The 25000-nt window shown below is 41.9% G+C and overlaps 3 protein-coding genes across 3 annotated transcripts in view; all 3 read left to right on the top strand.

Moving 5' to 3' along the window:
* f7l (coagulation factor VII, like) overlaps positions 1-4116 on the top strand; it is a 9939-nt gene extending 5823 nt beyond the window's left edge. Inside the window, exons 6-8 of the mRNA XM_071546098.1 lie at positions 630-718; positions 2128-2248; positions 3569-4116. Coding sequence (XP_071402199.1) covers positions 630-718; positions 2128-2248; positions 3569-4116 — 758 coding nt within the window. The remainder of the gene's footprint in view (positions 1-629; positions 719-2127; positions 2249-3568) is intronic.
* A 1291-nt stretch (positions 4117-5407) lies between these two features.
* On the top strand, positions 5408-13744 carry LOC139666779 (coagulation factor VII-like). Its single transcript, XM_071546097.1, has 8 exons — positions 5408-5465; positions 6931-7097; positions 8049-8073; positions 9116-9229; positions 10335-10478; positions 11871-11989; positions 12645-12768; positions 13152-13744. Exons 1-8 carry the CDS (start codon positions 5408-5410, stop codon positions 13742-13744), a joined length of 1344 nt encoding a protein of 447 aa, XP_071402198.1.
* A 1641-nt stretch (positions 13745-15385) lies between these two features.
* On the top strand, positions 15386-23821 carry f7i (coagulation factor VIIi). The gene is made up of 8 exons (XM_071546096.1): positions 15386-15443; positions 16030-16196; positions 16900-16924; positions 17501-17614; positions 18925-19067; positions 19557-19682; positions 22674-22794; positions 23139-23821. The coding sequence occupies exons 1-8, from the start codon at positions 15386-15388 to the stop codon at positions 23819-23821; spliced, it is 1437 nt and encodes a 478-aa protein (XP_071402197.1).
* The last annotated feature ends 1179 nt before the right edge of the window (positions 23822-25000 follow it).

The following is a 25000-nucleotide window of genomic DNA, read 5'->3' as shown; positions in this document are numbered from 1 at the left end:
GCAGTGAAACATAACGATTTTGTTTCTCAGGCTGAGAAAAAGTTCATCATCTAACCTTAACCCATACTGAACCAAAACATACCAGAAACAGTGATGGGTCGATTCGTGAATCAGTCTTTCATTTTAATGATATTTTAAAGTAAATGAGTCAAATCAATTTGCCGATGGAACTGAATCGAATTCGAATGTGTTCAGTATCTGTGGTTGGACCTCGATCCGTTCGGCTCTGAGCGAGCGTTCAGGACAGACAGCTGTTACCTGTCAGCGTGGTGAAGGCAGACTCACATATTCACAGACCTTCCTCCCGTTCGCTCAAACAACGCACTTCTTCACGGTGCGAGTAAAGCGTACGATTGGCTCGGGTCGCTCAGCTGTGCGGATGCTAGTGTGCGGGTCAGCGGTGAATCAAATGAACCGCTCCTGAATCGATTCACTACTGTCTGACAGCCCAAAAGAATCGAGTTAAAAGAATCGGTCTTCCCACCACTCCTGGAAAACCGTCAGTACTGTTCCACTGACAGAGTGGAACCGTACTGACGTAAATCTGAACCGCTGTCCCCGATTGGTCCAGAGGGGGCGCTGTATATGAGGGGACGGCACGCTGACTGTTTCCTGTCTCTCTGCTCCAGTTCGTTTCCCCTGTGGAAAAACCGTGGACCGGATCACACCCAGGATAGTGAACGGATACGTCTGTCCCAGAGGACAGTGTCCCTGGCAGGTACGGTGCTGCACACTCAGTCACAGCGAGGTGGAGGCGGGGTTTCACAGTACGCAGGCGGTTGATTGGCTTCTCTGCCTCCATGACAGTCTCTGCCATGATCCAACTAAATACACAAACCAGCAGTACATGCTACATAGATGAAACCAAACAGGTGGTACATGCTAGATACACGTGTGTTTCTGTACATCTAGCCTGGTTCATGTTCAGACTCTGTTTCTGTCTGTGGGAGTTGGCTGGTTCAAAGTTCAACTTTGTTTATTTATATAGTCCTTTATCACATGCATGTCTCACAAGGGACACAAAGGCTGGTGAAGCTGTACCAATGAAGCTAGTTGCTCTTCATTTTGAAAATGGATAGAAAATGCGAGCTCCACCTTCGTTGTCTCTGATTGGCTAGTGAACAGTTAAAGGATAACGCCGGTGTTTTTTAATGCATTTCTTACCGTCAACAAATCCTATGAAAATAACAACATCAACAATGTGTTTGCTCTCCTCCTGTTACGTTCTGACTTCCCACGTTCCGTTTTTAGCCGTCAACCCGGAAGTCATTGGCTCCAACTGTAAGATAAAAACCTTGAAACACAGCTCACAAAGACATAGTTTACATTTTAAAAATCTCTAACTGTTACCATGAAAAGTCAGACTGTTGTAGTTTTTACCAAATCAAATTCAAACGGGAACAAATTCTTCATTACGCCGGGGGACTATTTTCTGTGCTACAGAACTACTTTCCTGAGATGGAAAACGTGTTTACGGTCGGCTTATTAAGTTGTTTGAGGAAAAAGTGGTCCGGCCCGGTGCATGGTGATGATGACATTTTTTAATACAGTGGAGTTCTATGGCTGCACTGGGACCCGGCTGCATGGACCAGACTTGTTGGCATTTGCTGGTTATTTTCATAGGATTTGTTGACGGTAAGCAATGCATTATCCTTATCCTTTAATGGATAATTACGTATACTGCCATCCAAGTTCAAATGGTTTCAACTTTTGATGAAAAAATAAAATTTTGCTTAAATAAATGGACAGCTTCTGTTCTATCTGTCATACATCCAAGTATCGGTGCATCAGCCCCAAAGAAAACACATTGGCTCAATCCATTTTTGACGGATACAAAATCTGTCTGGCCGCTCCCTAAAGTAGGGACAGGCAGCCAGGTGCCAGTCTGCAGGTTTTCACGCACGCTGGTTTGTAATGTTTGTCCTTGCTAGGCCTCCGTAGTGCAGTGGCTTTGCTGTGTGTTATTTACAAATGTGTTGTCATTTCTGTCGCCCTCTAGTGGTCAGAAAACTTTGTTTATTGCAGCTTTAATCAGTGAAATTACCTCTGGTTGCTGAGCTAAAGCCTCTCCGAACTTTAACCCCTGACCCCTAACCCGCCCCCCCCCCCCCCCCCCCCCCCCCCCAGGCTCTGCTGCTTAAAGGTTCGTTGTATAAGTGCGGGGCGATCATCCTGTCTGCACAGTGGATCCTGACAGCAGCTCACTGTGTTTGGACCAAACACACCAACCTCTTCAACGTCACCGTGGGTAAGAGAGCAGAGAGACTCTACTTTTCTCTACTTCTTCTACACTTTACCCTGTATACTGCAGGACAGCCTTCTACCTTTTCTACTTCTTCTACCTCTTCTTCCTTGGCCATCTCTTTTTTTATGTTACACCTCTTCTACCTCCTTTGCCTTTTCTACCGTTTGTACCGTTGTACCTCTTCTACATTTACTACAGCTTCTACCTTTTGTACATCTTTTACCTTTTCTATGTCTTCTCCTTCTCCCTTTTCTACCTCTTCCACATCTTCCACATTTTCTACCTCTGCTTCTGCACCTGTCTTTTCTAGTTTATCTACGTCTTCTATACCTCCTTTACCTTTTCTTCCTCTTCTATCTTTTGTCCCCTTCTACATTTTCTGTCTTCTCCTTCATTTTCTACCTCGTCTACCACATTTTTTTTCCTCTTCTATCTTTTCTAGCTCATCTATGTCTTCTACCTTCTGTACCTCTTTTACCTCTTCTACCTTTTCTGTCTTCTACTTCTTCTGCCTTTTCTACCTCGTCCACCTCTTCCACATTTTGCCCCTCTTCTACCTCCTTTACCTTTTCTTCCTCTTCTATCTTTTGTAGCTTATCTACGTCTTCTACCTTCTCTACCTCTCTTACCTCTTATACCTTTTATACTTCTTCTACCTCATCCATCTCTTCCACATTTACACATTTTCTACCTCCTTTACCTTTTCCTCCTCTATCTTTTCTGCCTTTTCTGTCTTCTACCTTTTGTACCTCTTATACCTTGTCTACCTTTTCCACATTTTCCACCTCTTCTAACTCCTGTACCCTTTCTTCCTCTTCAACCTTTCCTACATCTTGTGCCTCTTCTACCTTGTCCACTTCTTCCATATTTTTACCTTATCCTTCCTCTGTCCTATACCTTTTTTCTTCCTCTTCTGTTCTTCATACCTCTTTTTGTCCCTCTTGTACCTTTTCCTTTATCTGTTCTACCTATTCCTGTACCTCTTCTACCTTTTCTTCCTTTTCTACCTTCTCTCATTGGCACTCATTCCTTCCTTAGCACTTCTCTATCGTACAGGATCATTCTAGGGTCACAGGAATATTTGTTCCATCTTTTGTGAGGGTGCTGTGACCTTTGACCTCTGACCTTTGGCCTTCTTATTAGTTGCTTGTAATGTTGGTGATCTCAAAATTGAAGAAGTCACTCAGGATATGGGCATCAGTTAAATGCCTTAAGCATAAAGTATGAAAGAAAAGTACTTTAAGAAGTTGTTTTTATACTGTTTCATGTTTTAAAAATTTTGGTTAATTAGTTTTAAACTGTAACTGTCGTGTCCCTGTGAAGGAGAACATGACCGCTATGAGGAGGAAGGCACTGAGCAGAGCAGGCAGGTTTCCCGGGTGCTGATCCACCCGCGGTACAACCACTCCACCTCCGACTGCGACCTGGCGCTGCTGAAGCTCAGCCACCCGGTGACCCTCGGCCCCGACGCCGTGCCCGTCTGCCTCCCCGCCGCGGACGGGTCCTTCGATCGGACGCTGGCGACGGTCCGCCTCTCCACGGTGAGCGGCTGGGGCCGGCGGGCGGAATCCGGACCGGCCAGCCGCTTCCTCCACCGGCTGGAGATCCCGCGGGTCCCGCTGCAGGAGTGCCGCGTCCACACCAAGCTCAACGTCACCAGGAACATGCTCTGCGCCGGCGTGAGGGCGGGCGGCCGGGACGCCTGCCAGGGCGACAGCGGCGGCCCGCTGGTCACCCGCTACAAACGCACCTGGTTCCTGACCGGTGTGGTGAGCTGGGGGAAGGGATGCGCCAAACAAGACCTGTACGGGATTTACACCAGAGTCAGCATCTTCCTGGACTGGATCCACCGCACCATGGCCACAGGCTGAGGGGGGAGGAGGGGGGGGGGGGGTACCAGTCCTAAACCTAAACCTCAAAGCCTTGTATCTTTTCTTTTAAAGCCATTCAAGGAGGGAGATGAATCTGCTAAATAAGAAAATTTATTCCAAACTGCGACCCCTCTGTACTGAATTGAAAATCGATCATTGTGGATTAAAATTCTGGATGTTGTTGGCAGTAATTACAGGACCGGAGGGTCTTAATTTATGTATTAATTATTGCAAAATGTTATGATGAATAGAGTAGAAAAGGGTAGAGAATAGTGGACTAGAAAAGAACATACAAGAAACATAACAGAAGAGAAATATGGAAATTTGCCATTGGCGTCACTGTGGAAGAGCTAGAACAGACAAGATGGAATAAATCAAATAATCAATTTATCAATCAATCAAGACACAGTGACAACAGCCCAGAGCTTCCAGTACAGTTTCCAGTCCACCCTAAGTCCAAGACAAATTATTCATAAAGCATTGTAAAATGTAAATAAATGAGTGTCAATGAAAAAACGTCTATGAACTGCAGTGAAAGATTGCTGCCGGATGTAAAATTTCATGATCTACACTTTAATTTATATTCACATGCTTGATAATGTAGTGCATTATTATATCATGGAGATGTCAAGTCAAATTCAAACTGGGTTTCTACTGAGTTTGAGTTTTCTGAAAAACAGCAAGGCTGTAATTTGTAATTCCAGACTTGTAAAAATTCAGATTGATACTGGATTAAGATTCTGGCCGCTGTTGGCAGTAATTACAGGACCTGAGGGTTTATTTCAACCACTGACATGTTCATTTATGTATTAGATACTGCAAAATGTTGTGTGAATCGGTTTGGTGAAAATAAAGATTGAAAGTAAAGACTGAAGCTGAGTTTATTGTGTCTTTTCTCAGCGTTTCATGAGTATACACTGCAGGATCTGGATCTGCAGCTGGATTCGATCTTAACCGGAGTACTGAAACTGTCATGTAAACACCTTATCTTATCTCAGTATCTTAATCGAGGTAAAGTGATAATCAGAGTAACAGACCTACATTTCTGCTCAGTCTTTACATGTATTGAATAAAAAATACTCCGAAAAGTACAAGTACACAAAAAAGCGACTCTGTTACAGTAACGTGAGTAAATGTAATTAGTTACTTCACCCTTGTCTATGGGTGACATTTTGTCAGAGTGGGTATTCCCATTGGAAACATGTGATAGGTAAGGGGGGGTGGGGGTGCAGACTTTGCACCCTTGGGTGCAGAGAGAACAGTACAGCGCCCGACCTTCTGATGAGACACGATGTGGCTGAGAGTCTTCTGCCTCGTCTTCTTCTTCTGCAGCTGCCAGCCGGCGTCAGGTGAGGAAACTGAGCTGAGCTGCTGAGAGAAACTGAATGTTATACTGTCACTCTGCTGAGTTTACTGCAGCAGAGGGAAAGGTACTGGTGTAAAAATACAGTATACTTAAAAGTAAAAGTAAATGGTACTCAGAGTAAAAGTGACTGTGTTACTTTTACAAGAGGATGTTGTTATTTGTGATGTTTCTCATGCGATGAGGATGACAGGATTCAGAGTTCAAACTACATTCTTTTTTCAAAATAAAATGCATAAACAAAGAAAATCCTAATTCTCTGCATTCACTGCTAATGGCTCTACAACTGGCCAAATATACGACCAGTTTCTGATACAAAGCTTATGGAGAGTTTACTAAATTGTCTGAGATGTATGTGATTTAAAATGTATATAGGGCTTTCAGACGTAATGTAGCCTACCTTCTGGCGGCCATCTTGGAGGTCCTCAGCTCTGAACAGCTGACTGTGTTTCTGTCTCAACAGAATTGAACAGACGGTTAATTTCTGTCTGTTTCTGACTGAACTGATCATTTCATCACTGATCCATCTGATTGATTTAGTGTTTAGATAATGTCAGCTTGTTAGCTAGCTAACCATAGCATCTGGTCAGCTAACCATCACTGTCTTGTTGTTAACACATCTGATTAGCACACTAGCTAACGTAGCTAGTAGCAGCTAGCGTTAGCATGTTCACATTAACATCAGTGTGTTTGCCGGCTAGTTAGCTAGCTAACAGTTTGTTCAGGTTAACTGAGCTGACTCTTCTCAAGCTCCAACTCTTCATGTTTTGGAGTAGAGACTAGGGCTAAAGACAAGACAGTTTACTGTGTCACAGTAACCTACATTTGGAAACAAATCCACCTTATCACACTATTCACTTTTACTGAGAACGTTACTGAATGGATCTACAGCCACACCACAACAAGCTGACTCAGCTGCTCTCTGCTGACAGCTGCTTGATACAGGTTTACACTTTGTTTACTGTTTTGGAGTAGAGACAGTTTACTGTGTCACAGTTTTCCTATTGTATTGTATTGTGTTGTATTGTGTTGTCAGCGTTGTGTTTTGATGTCACAAAATGTGAACTGCCTAAGGCGGTAATGTCTGGTCTGTTAGCATGTTGTGACCCTCTATCTAATCTCTTTTTTTTATAGTGTTTCAGTCTGAACAGAAACAGAAAGGTCTGTCAGTGAAACAGAGTATTGTGTTATTCACTATATTCAAACACTAAACCAGAGATCACAGAGTCAGAGGAGACAGACAGTTGCTTCTTAACATTGCTGCCAGAGGTGAGAACCGATCTACAACCTGCAGAAGTACGTCAGCCATGTTGGTGAAGAGGGCGTATTGTCTTATGTTTCATTATAACCTTCCTCTCTCCTCTCAGAGTTCCTGGCTCTAGTAGTATTTGTATTGTATTTGTACTGTATTGTATTGTATTATATTGGTCTTGGTCTCCTCTGTCCTGCAGTGTTCGTGGGCCGGCAGCGAGCCCACGGCCTGCTGCTGGTCCGGACCCGCAGGTTTAACTCCGGCTGGCTGGAGGAGCTGCAGAGAGGAGACCTGAGGAGGGAGTGTCTGGAGGAGAAGTGCTCCTACGAGGAGGCCAGGGAGGTGTTCGAGCACACAGAGACCACGGTCAGCAAAACAAACACACCCTGTCTGTCTCAACAGTCACCAGGCTGCATGGGACACAGGGGGCTTAGTCCAAAACAACATCCACCGTTTGACAAAACTGACACCTTCTCCTATAGGAAGGTGGTACAGGACTGGTGTAATGGACAGAATAGATTAGATTAGATTAGATTAGATTAGATTAGATTAGATTAGATCAGATTAGATTAGATTAGATCAGATCAGATTAGATTAGATTAGATTGAATTAGATTAGATTAGATCAGATTAGACTTGATTAGACTAGATTGGATCAGATTAGACTGGATTGCTGGACTAGATTAGATTGAATTAGATTAGGTTACATTAGACTGGATTAGATTACATCAGATTAGATTGAATTCTATTAGATTAGACTGGATTATACTAGATTATATTAGACTGGATGAGACTAGATTAGATTAGACTGAATTATATTATATTCTTTTATATTATATTATTTTAGATTGGATTAGATTAGATTAGATTAGATTAGATTGAATTAGATTAGGTTACATTAGACTGGATTAGATTACATCATATTAGATTGAATTAGATTAGATTAGACTAGATGAGACTAGATTAGATTGTATTAGACTGAATTATATTATATTATTTCATTTATTATTTTAGATTGGATTAGATTTGACTAGATTAGATGAGATTTGTGATCCTCATGGAGAAGTTATGTAATGTAAAACTATGGAATGTAATAAGCAATTTAAGAACTTTTCTTACAAATTCATAAATCATTCTTATTTATGAAGAAAAGTGATTAATTTTTATGGTTAAATCAATTTCTGATTTTATTTGTCCACTATTTATTTGTCCAATTCCACTATTCAGTCTATGTTGCTATAGTTTCTTACAGCAAACCAAACATTGTTTTATTAATTTGGGAATGAATATGCTGACACTGTGAAACTTCTTCCCTCAGGATGAGTTTTGGAAGACGTACAACGGTAAGCAGTCACACACTTTCATACTTTACCATCCCATCAATGTATAATAATTTATATGGAATATAAAGGAATCAGAACAATAGTTTGACACTATCTGTTTTCTTTACCAAGTACTTGTTGCATTGGAGGAAAAAGCTTTGTTTTGTCTTTGTCTTGTCTGCAGTAATTACAAAAAACACCTGACAGGCGATGTTGATGCTTTTTTCTTCCTCGAACATAAACGTTTCGTGGTCATTTATGTTTCTGAGTGAGTTTCATGTTCCTTGGGCCCTGGGAGTCTTGAACAATTTCATAACTACATGAACATCATGTAGTTTAATCTAAAAATCCCATTACTTTTACTTCCTGGAAATCTGTGTAGTCAGAACCAGAACTAGTTCAGCAGACTGGCTGGTTACCAGTTGGCCAGTATGGATGTTGCTGGTGTGTTTAAACTGGAAACCACTACTTCTTCATTTGTAGTTCATCATTCAGCAGTGTCAACAGTGAGTGACTCTACCTGAAAGGCCTGACGCTGCAACAGGGATTAGCTTCGCATTCCAAAATTTGGACGACGCACTTTGCTGCACAAGACCAAGAGAAACGCCTCTGACGTTGCTCCCTGCGTTGCTCCTTGCGTTGCTCCTTGCGTTGCTCCCTGCGTTGCTCCCTGCGTTGCTCCCTGTGTTGCTCCCTGAGTTGCTCCCTGCGTTGCTCCCTGTGTTGCTCCCTGCGTTGCTCCCTGTGTTGCTCCCTGTGTTGCTCCCTGAGTTGCTCCCTGCGTTGCTCCCTGCGTTGCTCCTTGCGTTGCTCCCTGCGTTGCTCCCTGTGTTGCTCCCTGTGTTGCTCCCTGAGTTGCTCCCTGCGTTGCTCCTTGCGTTGCTCCCTGCGTTGCTCCCTGTGTTGCTCCCTGTGTTGCTCCCTGCGTTGCTCCCTGTGTTGCTCCCTGTGTTGCTCCCTGCGTTGCTCCCTGCGTTGCTCCTTGCGTTGCTCCCTGCGTTGCTCCCTGTGTTGCTCCCTGTGTTGCTCCCTGAGTTGCTTGTGTAAAGTGTTTCCCCCTCAGTCCCAGACAGCTGTGAGTCGAACCCCTGTCAGAACGGAGGCAGCTGCTCCAGCCAGGACTCGTCCTACACCTGCTTCTGCTCCCCCGACTTCAGCGGACGCAACTGTGAGCTGGGTGAGGAAACTCCATCAATCCTGCTATAAAATGAGGAAAACTCTGTCCCTCTGTCTGTCTGCATCCATTTTGCTCCTCAGTGGGTTGGCCAATCAATCTGAAGCTGCACATGGGCACTGAGCACTGGCATAGGCAGGGACTGACCAAGCTGATTTTTTCCATTTTCCCAAATTCACGTTGTTTATGCGCATTTTTGGCAAGTCTGCGCAGAGTTGTGGCGCGTGCATCCCCGGGTCTGGACTAGTGAATTTAATTTACGAATTGGTGGCAATAGTTTCAACCAGTTACTATATTATAATACTATATTAAAATGTGAACTACTGCGAACACATATTTTCGAAGTCTCATTCTATCACGTAACACAAAATATATCGGATGTTGCTAATTGGATTTTGACAAAATTTCAGGGAATGATCCATCTCATTGCTCTGTTTTAATATTTTCAAAACAGCAGTGATTGGCCTAAGGGGGGCGCCACAGAGTGGGTTTACCTGTCAGTACGTGTAAAGAGGAACTAACCCCCAAACTCTAATCCGTGTAAAGCCTGACATCTAAAAGTAAAAAGCATGCTACTGAACTGGCCATCTGCTATTGGCTGATCTTTAGTGCCAAGAGGTGATGATGTCACCTCTTGTTGTACTCTGACATCACCTGGTGCCAAAGATCAGCCAATAGCAGATGGAGATTTCAGTAGCATGCTTTTTACCGTTAGACGTCAGGCTTTACACAGATTTGGGTTTGGGGTTTCGTTTCTTAGTTTCTTTAAACACAATATCTTGGATGCCACTGATCGCATTTTGATGAAAATTAGTGGAATGATGCGTCTTCATGCTGTCGTCAGCCATTATGAAAATTGCCCTGATTGGTCTAAGGGGGGTGCCACAACGTTCAACTGTCTGTACGTCTGGAAATAATATCTTGGACAGCAGTCTTTCCCTGCTGCAGACGATCCAGAAACAAGAGGAAACAGATTCTCTACTTATTGACCCGACATGTTGACTGTTGACTAGTGTTCTGAGTTTCTTTCCGTCGGGGTTCCTCCCGTCGTCATGTTGTCCCGTTGGGGCTCAGCAGCGTTGTAACAGCAGCGGTGTTTTGTCCTCAGAGTACCAGGCCGTCCCGGACTCCTGCCTGCTGGAGAACGGAGGCTGTGAACACTTCTGCCAGGAAGAGGAGGGACAAAGACGCAACTGCTCGTGTGCGGACGGATACTTCCTGGACGCTGACGGGCTAAGCTGCCTGCCTCAAGGTGGGAGGATTTGATAAAGAGCCGATGATGCGTTCACAACATAGGGGGAAAGACGGTAAATACGAGCTTTCTACTAGGAAATACTTTTTCAGATGAGCTTTCAGACGGTAAATACTACAGAAAATACTGCTCACTCTGCTTTCCCTGTTACTCATACGGATGTGAAACTTGGTGCAGGTGTGTATCTGGACATACCGAACATTAGGACCCATGATGTGCGCTGTAAATTTCTGGCCGACATTTGGGATTTTTTGAAAAACTTAAAATCTTCTCATGAACAGCAGGTCAAAATGACACAAAATTTGGCAAGTACATTAACTGTTAACATTCACTGGCTCTGCTGGTATTTAGTTAAAGAGTGAAAAGCTAAGGGATCGGTTCATTAATTCATATTTTTTTTTACAAATTTGCACAAATAGTTCAACTGACTGAAAAATCATGACAAAATCAATCCAGAATTTGACAGGTTGGTCAGAAACATAATTTTAAAGATTTATGCCACGTTGAGGAAAATACAGCCATTCAAACTTGCTACCCATAATGCCTTGTGGGACAATCAGGGAACTCAGTGCATTCTTTGTCACACTGTGATAACCTGTCCATAACTGATGTTCTGCTTCTTCCTCTTCTTCCTCTTCTTCTTCTTTCTCTTCTTCTTCTCCTTCTTCCTCTTCTTCTCCTTCTTCTTCTTCTCCTTCTTCTTCCTCCTCTTCTTCTCCTCCTTCCTCTTCTTCTCCTTCTTCTTCCTCTTCTTCTCCTTCTTCTTCTCCTTCTTCTTCTTCCTCTTCTCCTCCTTCTTCCTCTTCTTCTTCTCCTCCTCCTTCCTCTTCTCCTCCTTCCTCTTCTTGTCCTCCTCCTTCTTCTTTTTCTTCCTCTTCTTCTCCTCCTTCCTCTTCTTCTTCTTCTCCTTCTTCCTCTTCTTCTTCTCCTCCTTCTTCTTCTCCTTCTTCCCCTTCTTCCTCTTCTTCTTCTCCTCTTTCTACCTCTTCTTCTCCTTCTTCCTCTTCTTCTTCTTCTCCTCCTCCTTTTTCTTCTTCTTCTTCTCCTTCTTCCTCTTCTTCTTCTTTTTCTTCTTCTCCTCCTCCTCCTTCTCCTCCTCCTCCTTCTTCTTCTCCTCCTCCTTCTTTTTCTTCTTCTCCTCCTCTTCTTCTTCCTCTTCTTCTCCTTCTTCCTCTTCTTCTTCTTCTCCTCCTCCTCCTTCTTCTTCTTCTTCTACTTCTCCTCCTCCTCCTCCTTCTTCTTTTTCTTCTTCTCCTCCTCCTCTTCTTCTTCCTCTTCTTCTTCTTCTTCTTCTCCTTCTTCCTCTTCTTCTTCTTCTTCTTCTCCTCCTCCTTCTTCTTCTTCTTCTTCTTCTTCTTCTTCTTCCTCCTCCTCTTCTTCTTCTCCCTCCAGAGCCGATCGCCTGTGGCATGGTTCCTGTCCTGCAGGGAGTGGACAAATCGGAGCAGCTCAACCCTCGCTCTCGTATCGTCGGAGGAACCGAGTGTCCTAAAGGTCACTGTCCCTGGCAGGTACGGGACGCTTAAAGGGCCAGTCCACCTGTTTATTAGAGACTGTCTGCTTTCAGTTCATTATTAACTTACAGTCCATCCACAGGCTTTTCTCTCTGGGTTTCGGTCGTCAGGATATTGGAGGCAGAAGTTCTCTGTAAACCATTTCCCTGAAAAATCTGACTACTAATAATATCTAATATCTTGTGTGTTAATATCCTCTAAAAAAAAGTCGTATGAAATCCCACATGTGAATTCAAATCACATGAGCTTTTTGGACACGTTTTTTATTTCACGCTGTATTCTGACATCATGCGACATAATTTTTTACTTCAGATGTGAAAACTTCACCTTCATAGGTGAAGTGAACATGTGAATTTTTTCTTTTCACATTTCCACCTGCCATTACAGATGACAATATTTGTTTCACGTGAAAACTTAATTTTACATACAAAGAGACAATTCACAGGTGGAAAAAAACCAGACATTTCACATAAATATGTTTTATGTTTTTTCTCATGTTTGGTTGTTCTGCATGTTTTAAAAAGAAAGGAAGAGGTAAAAAGAATAAATAAATGTATGAGCCCGTTGTCTTTCACTAGAGAAGAAAGGGTTAAAAAGCAGTAGGAAGAGTCGGTCTGTTGATGTGAGAGCGTTAACGTCTGTTGTTCCGCAGGTCCTGCTGGTGTATAAGGGGAAAGGTTTCTGTGGAGGAGTGATTTATAAACCCACCTGGATCCTCACAGCCTCCCACTGCCTGGAGGACACTCGGGAGGTTCAGCTGCTGCAGGTGGTTGCAGGTAAGAAACCCGACTGCCACAGAGGAGGAAAACCCATGAGCCATCTTTAAGTGACAGGACACCCTCAGTTTTAGCCTTTCTCCGCCTCCTGTGTGATTTTGAAATGTGGACTTCTGAGGGGGGGGGGGGGGTTGAGAGATTGGTTCAGCCAGTAGATCAGTGGCTATCACTGTATGCTAAAGTGTCCATCTGAAACTGTAAGGAAGCTTCTTACTTTCATGAGAAGATCTCCCCAAGAGAACTTGTGAAGAACGTTCTTGGATTTGAATGGAAAAGCTTTCATCAACTGTTTATAGTTTGGATCACTGTTGAGTGACAGCAGACAGAAAGAGAGTACAATGCACATTTATTTATTCCTTTAACCCCGGTTTCCGTCCGGTCAGGTGAACACAACACGGAGGTGGACGAAGGCACGGAGCAGCTGGTCCAGGTCGCCCAGATCTTCAGCCACGAGGGCTACGTGTCGCGCACCGCCGACAACGACATCGCCCTCCTGCGCCTGGCGTCTCCCATCGTCTTCACGCCGTACGCCGTCCCGGCCTGCCTGCCGACGCGGGCGCTGGCGGTGCGCGACCTGTGGGCCGTCAGCACGCACACGGTCAGCGGGTGGGGGAGGCGGAGCGAGAACGGGCCGACCTCGCACCTCCTCCGGCGCCTGGCCGTGCCGCGGATCCGGACGCAGCGGTGCGTGGAGGAGAGCGGGGTGCTGCTCACCGACAACATGTTCTGCGCCGGATACATCGAGGGCCAGCAGGACTCGTGTAAAGGCGACAGCGGCGGGCCCCTGGTGACCCGCTACAAGAAGACGGTGTTCCTGCTGGGCATCGTCAGCTGGGGGAAGGGCTGCGCCCGGCCGGGGAACTACGGCATCTACACCCGGGTGTCCAACTACCTGGAGTGGATCCACAACCGCACGGCGACACCGGATCAGCCGACGAACCGCACCGAGGCTTCGGCACACAACCTGACGACCTGAACGCACGGCCGTTAGTTATGGTGCTTTCTATAGTTAGTAAATCTAAATTAGATCTTGTAGTTTTTGTTATAATTTACCTTATTCACACGGCAGCCATTTTGAACACACCAGGTGGGAAATTCTAGAAGATCAGCATAGATATGAAACTAGTGTTACTTCAACAAATAATTGAGGACTTCAGATTGACTGAACAGTTATCAGATTAGTTAGCAATATAAGCAACAGCAACAACTGCTTGAATGTAGCAGGAAAGTTAGTTAGCTAGCTTACTAATACAAGCTAGCTCAGTCAACACAATAAGGGAAGTTAGTTAGCGAGTTTACAAACCCAGAAGTCACCTTAGTCAACACATAAGTGAAAACCTGAGAAAAAACAGAATAACTGCTTGAAGGAAGTTAGTCATCTAACTAGTTAGTTAGCAACTAGCTAGCTACCTAGGCTAGACTCTAGTAGCTAGCGATAATGGGCCAAATATATTAAAATGTGAACTGATATCCCCCTGGATTCTTCAGATTCTTTTGTTTCTAATGTTTTTCAGTGTGAATCTGTGAAATGCTGAATGTTTATATGATTCATCTTTCCCACCCTGAGTGTTCAAAATGGCCGCCGTGTGAATAAGGTGAATGGAGAAGATCAAGCAGAAATCACAAGAAACGTTTCCTCTGAGCTGATAGTTTGGTGATCTGTGACTAATAATTTATCAATAGTCTGTCCTCATCTTTAATATTTTTTTCTTTATTCATATCTATTCAGGAGATTTGCTGTATCATCCTGTTTTGTTCTTTATTCCTGGTCTTATTCATGTTTTCCTGCTCAGTGGGCCTGTAATATTAGCTGAAAAATATTTTGTGTTCTGCAAACTTTTCCTGGGTAAATAAAAGCCTAAAATCCTGCCTGCTGTATGACTGAGTTCTGTTTACTCTAATATTTGTAAGACCTTCTGTTCTGTTTGTCTGGAAGGATCAATACATTTCTGTTAATAACAGAAAAATACATTCCTGGAGGAGCAGTGGGCGTCAGTGCAGAGTTCAGGTGTGTGTGTGTGTGTGTGTGTGTGTGTGTGTGTGTGGGTTCATGTTTGTACATGCTTGTGAGCGTGTATGTGTGTGTGAGTACATACAGTATGTGTGCATGCTTATCTGTGTCCACGCTTGTGTGTGTGTGTATGTGTGAATATGCATGCATGTGTGTGCTTGTGTGTACATGTGTTTGCATGGTTGTGTATGTGTGTATGCACATGCTTTCATGTGTACATGTATTCCAAATGTAAGTGTGTGTACATACATATGTGTATATGGTTGTGGGTACACGTGTGCATGTGCTTGTGTGTATGTGTGTGTGTGTGTACTGTGTATATGTACCTGCTTAATCTTACACATGTATTTCAGTGTTTATTATTCTGCTGTTAATCAGAAGTCACGGCGGTACGTTTACTTACCGAATAAAAAATTGGAAAAGACAAATGTAGTCCTGACTCAGATGTTAAACTGCAGCTGACCTTTTGACCTTTTGACCTTTTGACCCTCTGACCCGCTGCCTGCTGGGTGTTAGCCAATCAGGACCGGCCTCGCTCCGACCTGCCGGGCTGAAAAACCTTTTCCCTCCCGGCTGGAAACCAAAGCGCTCTGCCTGTCCGCCGCCATGCTGCTGAAGACCTGCTGCTCACTCTGGGTTTTAACATCCATCGTCTCTGCTGCTGGTACGTCTTCACTCTGATTCTGTGTCAAATATATAAAATTATTTATTTATTTTTTTTTGTGGAGGGAGAAGTCTATAAAGGTTTTAGCTGTTTTACAGTTTAAATGCCATTTTTTAGGTTTGCTTTTTCTTGAGCGATCTGAATTTTTTCTTTTTATTCCTGTTTTTTAAATTTTATTTTTGTATTTATGGTTCACTTTTTTTTTTTACATTTATCTTGTAACACTTTGTAACTCTGTTTTAAAAATAAATTGGATGAAACTTTATCAATCTCCATGAGGAAATTAAGTCATTACAGCAGCAAATAATACATCAAAGAAAAAATAGGACTAGAACAAATAGAGGGTATAAAACATAATCCAACTGGAAATTACAACAATTTTCAGTTCAAAAGTTTGAAAAAATAATGAACAGCATTATGAGGATGTGCAAAATGACAGCAGTAGAACATACTGAGACAAAGGAAAAAATATGTATGATCTGCCGTATGTAAAATATTTGCATTCTGAAATGAAAGTATGAAGTGAAAACCTCAGTATCAATAAGTGTTCTATGAGTAAAGGTTATGAAAGGATCATTGTGGTCAGTGTTTGTGGAGAAGCAGGACGCCCATGCGGTGCTGCTGCACAGATCCAGACGAGCCAACACCGGCTTCCTGGAGGAGCTGAAGCCTGGGAACCTGGAGAGGGAATGCATCGAGGAGGTCTGCGACTACGAAGAGGCTCGCGAAGTGTTCGAGGACGACGCCCGCACGGTCGGCTCGGGGATCCTGCTCCAAACTTTACCCAGCGCTTAACAGACTCGACATTTTGTTAGTTTGGCTCACTGGTCTCGTTACACAGCCTGTGATGAGATGATCGACACCAAAACCATCTCTGTGTCTCTGGCAGATCGCTCTGTTAGCACGCTAACACTCTAGCATACAGTATGCTAAGTAATCGTAGGCGATTAGCATCGGGTTAGGGTTCGTCCAAAGTTGGTATTGTTTTTTATTATGTAGATTCATAACTACTGAAAACAAAATGTAAACCTTCATCATTAGACTAGTGAAGTCTGTTATGAAACAATAGCGCTAAAACTTTAGCTGTCTGGCTAAAGTTACATTCAGAGTCTCGTGGGAAGCGAGAATTCTGCCATAGAAAATGTTTTCTTTTTGTCAATTTTTGTCTATTTTACCGATCCTCTAAACAAGCCTGGCATTAAAATAAACACATTTTCTCACTTTTAGCGTAATGCTAGTCGCCTACAATTACTAACATGCTGTATGCTAAAGTGTTAGCATGCTCACCAGACAGAGCTAACCACCAGAGACACAGAGATGATTTGGGTTCGATCTTCTCGCCAGTGGGACAAAATAACAAATCTGTTTAGTCCTTTAAGGTTTCCTGAAACATTTAAATTAAACATAAAGACATGCATGCAGATAAAATAACTCTTTATGCATTTTGCTTTTGCAGAAACAATTCTGGCTGACGTACAAGCGTGAGTAATAATAACAATATGTGAAAATATCTTTTGACTAATACTCTGAATAGAAAGCTACATCAACACTGTCCAGTTTGTTAGTCATAACATGAAATAAATCAACGCTAATATGAATCACTCTAGTTCTCCACACTTAGCCAATATAATGCTGTTAAAAACATGGGACTACTGGCAGAAGTGTGTGTATTTTCATGACAAAGACCAAAACATATGACACCTTGATTAGTTCATTGATTGGTTCACTTAAAGCTTCTGATAACTCTGATATTGATCACCTTTATTCAGCCAGCAACCCTTTGCTTCTTGTGATAATTGGAAACACTATGATTAAACCAAATTGATTTCTGTTCTTCTGCTGTCTGTATCTCTCTGTACAGCAAACAGCAAAGCAGTGAATCGTGCATTTTCTATCTCACCTGTTTTCTTCTTTGCTGGTGTAATCCTTGTTTCTGTTTCCTTTGTTCAGGATTTACAGTGTAAAGGATAGACCTGGATAGAAACAACTTGAAACTTTGTTGTAGAAAAGCTCTAGACAAAAGTATAATTATTTTTTTTATTTATTTTTGTTGTTAGCTCGGGACCCCTGTCTGGTGAACCCGTGTCATAACGACGGGATTTGTGTCTACATAGGAAGCTCGTACCTCTGCGTGTGTCCAGAGGGCTTCGAGGGGAAACACTGTCAAACAGGTAAAAGACTAAATCAGAGGAATTTAAAGGCAAGTTAGCACAAGTTACCTAACAGGAGTTTTAGATCCAGGACAGGACAGAGGGTTTCAGGACAGAGCAGCTGGACAAGGGGAAATGTCATGTATGAAATGAACTAGTGACAAAGTAACTGTAACATTGGAGATATAAATGGGTTCAAACCCACACTGAACCTCCAGACCCTGACCTCTGACCTCTGACCTCTGACCTCCCTGTAGAGGAGGGCAGCAGAGAAGACTATTTTCCTACAGGAAGAGCATTACTAACTTTCTTCCACTTTCTGGTGCGTTACTACAGCAAACAGTGACCCGGTGGTTCGGGGAGTTTTAGTTCTACAAACATGTTCTGGAGTCAAAACTAATCTCATTGGTTGAGTTAAACCTCAGTGGGCGGAGCCAAAGAATCACAGTTTTTTTAAGTGCAAGTTAGCTCACTGGTTGACTTATGTTTATGTTTATTTTGAACATGTAACAACAAAAAAATTAATTAGAAACAAAATGAAAATCTGTCAAATGAGAAAAAAAAAAGAAAAAACAGAAACAAAAACATGAATATTACATGTTCGAAAAAGTAAAAACGTATTTTGTCCTACCCTCTTTCTCTAATTAAATATTCATGTCATCAATAGCAATGGAAAATAAGTAGAACTCTGGTCAAAATAAAAATATAAATGGCAATGACTTCTTTTCATTCATTCCTGTCTGGTCAGCAGCTAGCTAACTAGCTTACCTAGCTAGCTATAGGCTAGTATGGCTAGTTTGAACTTGAAGCTCAGCTAGCTAACTAGCTAACCTAGATAACTTATGGATAGATAGTATGGATAGATTGTATTGTTTCAGTTAGCAGCACAGCGCTAGGCTTCATAATATTAGCTTCCTCCTCTCTTACCTCTTGTCTTTTTCACTGAACTTCAGTCTGATGTAACTGTGGTTCTTTGGCTCCGCCCACTGAGGTTTAACTCGACCAATCAGATTATTTCTGCCTCTGACATATAGTTTAGACTCTAAGCTGCTGCAGCTGTTGAAGCTTCCCTAAGCAAGACGCTGAACTGCTTCATGCTCATGTGTTGTAAATCACTCCAGATAAGCGTGTCAGCAAAATTATGTAAATTATTTAACTAATCATTATAAACGAACTCTGCTCGCTGATATTGTAGCGACTTAAATTTCCAGCACAGTTCCCTGGTTCAGTGTTTGAGGAAACCCTCAAAACGGGATCGATAAGGTATCACATTAAAAGTCTAATAATGATCATAACTAAGCCCAGCTGCTGGTCCTGCTGGTCTTCCTCAGAGAATGAAGACTTTCTGAAGTGTCTGTACCAGAACGGAGGCTGCCAGCATTTCTGTGACCGTTCTGGACCCAGACACAAATGTTCCTGTGCTGAGGGATACAAGCTGGGAGAGGACGGCCGAGAGTGTGTCGCTCAGGGTGAAGTATCATCTATCTATCTATCTATCTGTCTATCTATCTGTCTATCTGTCTATCTATCTATCTATCTGTCTATCTATCTGTCTATCTATCTATCTGTCTATCTATCTATCTATGTCTATCTATGTCTATCTATCTATCTATCTATCTATCTACCTGTCTATCTATCTATCTATGTCTATCTATGTCTATCTATCTATCTATCTATCTATCTACCTGTCTATCTATCTATCTATGTCTATCTATGTCTATCTATCTATCTATCTATCTATCTATCTGTCTATCTATCTATCTATCTATCTAGTAGTAGTAGTGTATGTGTTAGTAGTATAGTTATCTGTCGGTTCTGGTCCAGTAATACTGTATTGAGTAGTAGTAATAATAATAATAATAATAGTAATGTAATTATTATTCTTATTATTAATAACAATAATAATAATGATAATGATAGTAGTAATAATAATAATAATAATAATGTTATCTGCCTCCTGCAGTCCAGGTCCCCCTGTGGTCAGCTGGTTCCAGAGGCAGCGGACAGGAACCAGACGGTCCAGACGGTCCAGGATCAGACCACAGTGGTGGGAGGAAACCCCTGTCCAGCAGGAGAGTGTCCCTGGCAGGTAGACTGAGGGACACACACACCGCACAACTACACACACACTGCACAACTACACACACACTGCACAACTACACACACACTGCACAACTACACACACACCGCACAACTACACACACACTGCACAACTACACACACACTGCACAACTACACACACACCGCACAACTACACACACACCGCACAACGTCTACACACACACCGCACAACTACACACACACTGCACAACTACACACACACCGCACAACGTCTACACACACACCGCACAACTACACACACACCGCACAACTACACACACACCGCACAACTACACACACACCGCACAACTACACACACACCGCACAACTACACACACACCGCACAACGTCTACACACACACCGCACAACTACACACACACTGCACAACTACACACACACCGCACAACTACACACACACCGCACAACTACACACACACCGCACAACTACACACACACCGCACAACGTCTACACACACACCGCACAACTACACACACACCGCACAACGTCTACACACACACCGCACAACTACACACACACCGCACAACGTCTACACACACACTGCACAACATCTACACACACTGCACAACGTCTACACACACACACCGCACAACTACACACACACTGCACAACGTCTACACACACACCGCACAACTACACACACACTGCACAACGTCTACACACACACACCGCACAACTACACACACACCGCACAACTACACACACACTGCACAACGTCTACACACACACACCGCACAACTACACACACACTGCACAACGTCTACACACACACCAGCAAGATTTCGACACATTTAGCTCCAAACAATGTTTAAAAAAGTGAATTTTTTAAAGTCACTTTTTACCAGATTTACAGCAATATTTGTGAACTTTGCCATATTTACTTTTCTTGTAAAAAATATATTCAATATAATGTCAATGTTAAATCTAAATATTAAATGTTAAACCTAAATTTTAATCTAAATCTAAATGTTAAATGTTAAACCCAAATGTTAAATGTTAAATCTAAATGTTAAATGTTAAACCTAAATTTTAATCTAAATGTTAAATGTGGAGCATGTATTTTTATACTGTCCTAGATCACAACAAGAGAGACAGACACCTAAAATTACAGACAGTATAAAAATACATGCTCCACAGTTTCCTGTAGTCCACAATGATCACATCCTGTAGCATGTTATTCATTATGTTTAATGTGTTCAGACCGGTGTGACCAAACCTCATCCTTGATATGATGTCCTCCTCCTTTCTGTTTCTATTGCTTCCTGTCATTTCTCCTACTTTCCCGTGAATGCTGTAGTATATCGACCCAGCGCTGGATCTCTTCATCGAGCTTTTATTTTGGTACTTCCACTGACCGGCAGTGTGAATTTGCATATTAGCTAAATATTTAGTTTCACCAAGTTTTAACATTTAGATTTAACATTTAACATTTAGATTTAACATTTAACATTTAGATTTAAGATTTAAGATTTAACATTTAGGTTTAACATTTAACATTTAGGTTTAACATTTAACATTTAACATTTAGATTTAAGATTTAAGATTTAACATTTAGGTTTAAGATTTAACATTTAGGTTTAACATTTAACATTTAACATTTAGATTTAAGATTTAAGATTTAAGATTTAAGATTTAAGATTTAAGATTTAGATTTAACATTTAACATTTAGATTTAAGATTTAAGATTTAGGTTTAACATTTAACATTTAGGTTTAACATTTAACATTTAGATTTAAGATTTAAGATTTAACATTTAGGTTTAACATTTAACATTTAGGTTTAACATTTAACATTTAGGTTTAAGATTTGACATTTAACATTTAACATTTAAAATTTGACATTTAGATTTAAGATTTAAGATTTAGATGATTTAACATTTACATTTAACATTTAACATTTAGGTTTAACATTTAATATTTAGATTTAGATTAAACATTTAGGTTTAACATTTAACATTTAGATTTAGATTAAACATTTAGGTTTAACATTTAATATTTAGGTTTAACGTTTAACATTTAACATTTAGATTTAAGATTTGACATTTAACATTTAACATTTAAAATTTGACATTTAGATTTAAGATTTAAGATTTAGATGATTTAACATTTACATTTAACATTTACATTTAACATTTACATTTAACATTTAACATTTAGATTTAGATTAAACATTTAGGTTTAACATTTAATATTTAGACGTGACATTGACATTATATTTCATATATTTTTTTACAAGAAAAGTAAATATGACTAAGGAGCTAAATGTGGCGAAATCTTAATTTCAGCTTTCATATGAAGGAGCCGGTCAGCACTACATCAGGTATTATGAGCTGTCAGCATGGTTAGATGTCTTCTATACAGTAGCAGTACAATAGCATTAATCCTGGACTTGATTTCAACATTTTTTATAATTCATTTCAATTTCAACCTGGGCCTTATTTTGCTAGTTTTTGTCATCACGTCAAGTCAAGCAACAACATCTTGTTCTTCCGCTTCTTCTGACATGAGCTGAAGACCAGCAGCAAGCAAAGTGAACGAGGAAGTGAATGAGGAAGTGAACGAGGAAGTGAACGAGGAAGTGAACGAGGAAGTGAAGGAGGAAGTGTGTGAGCAGTGCTGACGCTAGATTATATTTGCAATTTTTAATCGGTACTGAAGTATTTGGTAGATAATTTGCACTGAACCACCACTGCTGTGAGCTTCCAGTGTATCTGAAAATGTTCCTTTAACACATTCATTCATAGATTCATGCCTCCATTCCTTCAATCATCTATCTATCTATCTATCTATCTATCTATCTATCTGTCTATCTATCTATCTATCTATCTATCTATCTATCTATCTATCTATCTATCTATCTATCTATCTATCTGTCTGTCTATCTATCTATCTATCTATCTATCTATCTATCTATCTATCTATCTATCTATCTATCTATCTGTCTATCTATCTATCGATCAGGTTCTGGTTCAGTACAGAGGCAGTAGTCACTGCGGAGGCGTTCTGGTCCGTCCTGATTGGGTCATCACTGCCGCCCACTGTATCCATGGCAACGACCCCGGCAACCTCACTGTGGTGGCAGGTAACCGGTCCCAGTATAAAACAGTTAACGTTAAATATATCATCTCCTACTACTTTTAGCGATGAAGACATGTACCATTGTCTTGTAAAGTTTCTGTAAAGTTGTTTTAAACTTATTGTAAAGTTGTCTAAGTTTTCTTGTAAAGTTTTTCATAGTTGAAAAGATGCTTTTCAAAATGATATTTTACCATTACCATATAAGGTTGTAAAGTTGTTTTGAAGTTGTGTTAAGTTTCTCATAAAGTTGTGTTGAAGTTGTCTCTTTAACAGTTCTGTAACACTGTCTTGTAAAGTTGTCTTTTGTAAAACTTGTCTGATCTGCTTCCTGTTTCTTTGTGTTTCCAGGGGAACACAACCTGGATGTGGAGGAGGGGACAGAGCAGAGGATCCCTGTCTCCATGGCGATGGCCCACGCGGGCTACGCCCCGGAGACGGGCGACAGCGACGTCGCCCTGCTGCGTCTGAGCCGGCCGGTCGCCCTGGGGCGCCGGGCCGTCCCCGTCTGCCTGCCGCAGAAAGACTTCGCCGAGCGCGAACTGGCGCCCGTCCGGTTCCAAACCGTGTCCGGCTGGGGCGGGAGAACCACCGGGGGGAACGCCGAGAACCCCGACGCCCCGTCGTCCCCCGTCCTCCACCGCTGGTCCGTCCCCGTCCAGCAGAACGCCCGGTGCTCCCAGAGATCCGGCTTCAACTTCACCGACAACATGCTGTGCGCCGGCTACCTGGAGGGCCGGCGGCAGAGTTGCCGCGGAGACGACGGCAGCCCGCTGGTCGCTCTGTATGGCTCCACCCACTTCCTGACGGGCGTGGTCGGCTGGGGGCGGGGCTGTCCTCACCCGGGGTATTACGGGGTGTACGCTAACATGGCCAACTTTGTGGACTGGGTGGAGGCCACCATGGAAGCCCCGCCCACCACGGAAGCCCCGCCCACCACGGAAGCCCCGCCCACCACGGAAGCCCCGCCCACCGTGACCGCAGCCGAGGAGCAGCTGGCGGACGCAGCGCCGCCTGAACAGAAGCTCGTGTGATTAAAGTCTTTCTTTATTTTTACCCAAAAGAAACAAACTAGAACAGAGAATCGAGTGGTAAAAGTCTTCATTTTATCGATGATCATGTTTTTTTATGATAAAGAAAAATAACTTTTAATTAATTACCACCTTTAATGGTAAAATTGTGTTTACATTTTTAATGTTTTAATGTGCCGTTTTCCTTCTTGGGTCTCAAATTAAACTTTTGATTTATTCTTTCAACAAGTATCATGGAGTTTGTTTTCTTGGTGAAATGTTTCCGGGTCATGTCTCCACCGACAACTGTTTTAAAGCTGAGTGAGCAGTACTTTCTGTAGTATTTAACAGTATTTTCTCTAGTTTATTATTTACCATCTGAAAGCTGAGCTGAACAGTATTTTCTAGTAGGAAGCTCGTCTTTCCCATGTGACCTGAATGCAGCATGAAGTGAAACAGGTGAAACTGTGCCAGATGGAAAGAGAAGCTTTTCCAAATGTTCTGTGCATTTGTTGTATTTCGCTCTGTGAATCACTTGATCATGTGTTTCCTTTTTTTTTTTTAAAAGCTTCATAAATAAATTGATTTTGATTAAGGCATACGCTGCGTTTAAAGTCATATCGGATTTACCGTAAATATGAACTGCCGACTAGAAAATAAATATTCATGTCAGCCTTCTAGTAGCAGGACATGAGGAGTTAAATTTTCTGTCGACAGTAAACATGGCAGAGAATTCACCAATGTCAGCAGTCTAACTATATTATTATCAGTGTTATGATTATGTTTACACTAAAACAATCAACAACAATCAGAAATAAAAACGTTGGATGTGGCCGTTCCAACAAGTTAAACACGTTAACGAAACTCATCCTGTTCTTTTACGTCTTCTGATGTGACATGAACGCAGCATTACTGTCAATACAAAAAAAAAAAAACATAAATAAATAAAAAAATCACATCTGCCTCCTAGTGGTGAGAAGTAGGACATGTGGGAATTTTGGATTTCACTTGGTGGGGTTTCTCCCACTTGGAGTCACAGCGTGTCGACAGAGAATCCACCGACATCCAAGGTAATAAAAAACTCCAAATTATCATTTATAGTCACAGTAATACAATCAACTGTACTCGTGAAAAGTGAGTAATATCTGCTACAATTTGTTTATGGTTGATTTTAAATTCATATATAATTATTTTGGACGTTGA

The sequence above is a fragment of the Centroberyx affinis genome, unplaced genomic scaffold, assembly GCF_046629955.1.
Source record: "Centroberyx affinis isolate AG114_WGS23_722 - 3 ecotype Tasmania unplaced genomic scaffold, CSIRO-AGI_Caff_v1 ptg005127l_1, whole genome shotgun sequence".
NCBI lineage: Eukaryota > Metazoa > Chordata > Actinopteri > Beryciformes > Berycidae > Centroberyx > Centroberyx affinis.
This window is presented reverse-complemented; position numbering and strand designations above follow the sequence as displayed.

What these genes read in the sequence shown, in the direction of transcription:
- LOC139666779 (XM_071546097.1), top strand. Translation starts at nt 5,408, where the DNA reads ATGTGGCTGAGAGTCTTCTGCCTCGTCTTCTTCTTCTGCAGCTGCCAG. An exon ending in TCGAGCACACAGAGACCACG is followed by an intron (nt 7,098 to 8,048) that starts GTCAGCAAAACA and finishes TTCTTCCCTCAG; the next exon opens with GATGAGTTTTGGAAGACGTA. An exon ending in CGGACGCAACTGTGAGCTGG is followed by an intron (nt 9,230 to 10,334) that starts GTGAGGAAACTC and finishes TTTTGTCCTCAG; the next exon opens with AGTACCAGGCCGTCCCGGAC.
- f7i (XM_071546096.1), top strand. Translation starts at nt 15,386, where the DNA reads ATGCTGCTGAAGACCTGCTGCTCACTCTGGGTTTTAACATCCATCGTC. An exon ending in ATCCATCGTCTCTGCTGCTG is followed by an intron (nt 15,444 to 16,029) that starts GTACGTCTTCAC and finishes CATTGTGGTCAG; the next exon opens with TGTTTGTGGAGAAGCAGGAC. An exon ending in GGGGAAACACTGTCAAACAG is followed by an intron (nt 17,615 to 18,924) that starts GTAAAAGACTAA and finishes GGTCTTCCTCAG; the next exon opens with AGAATGAAGACTTTCTGAAG.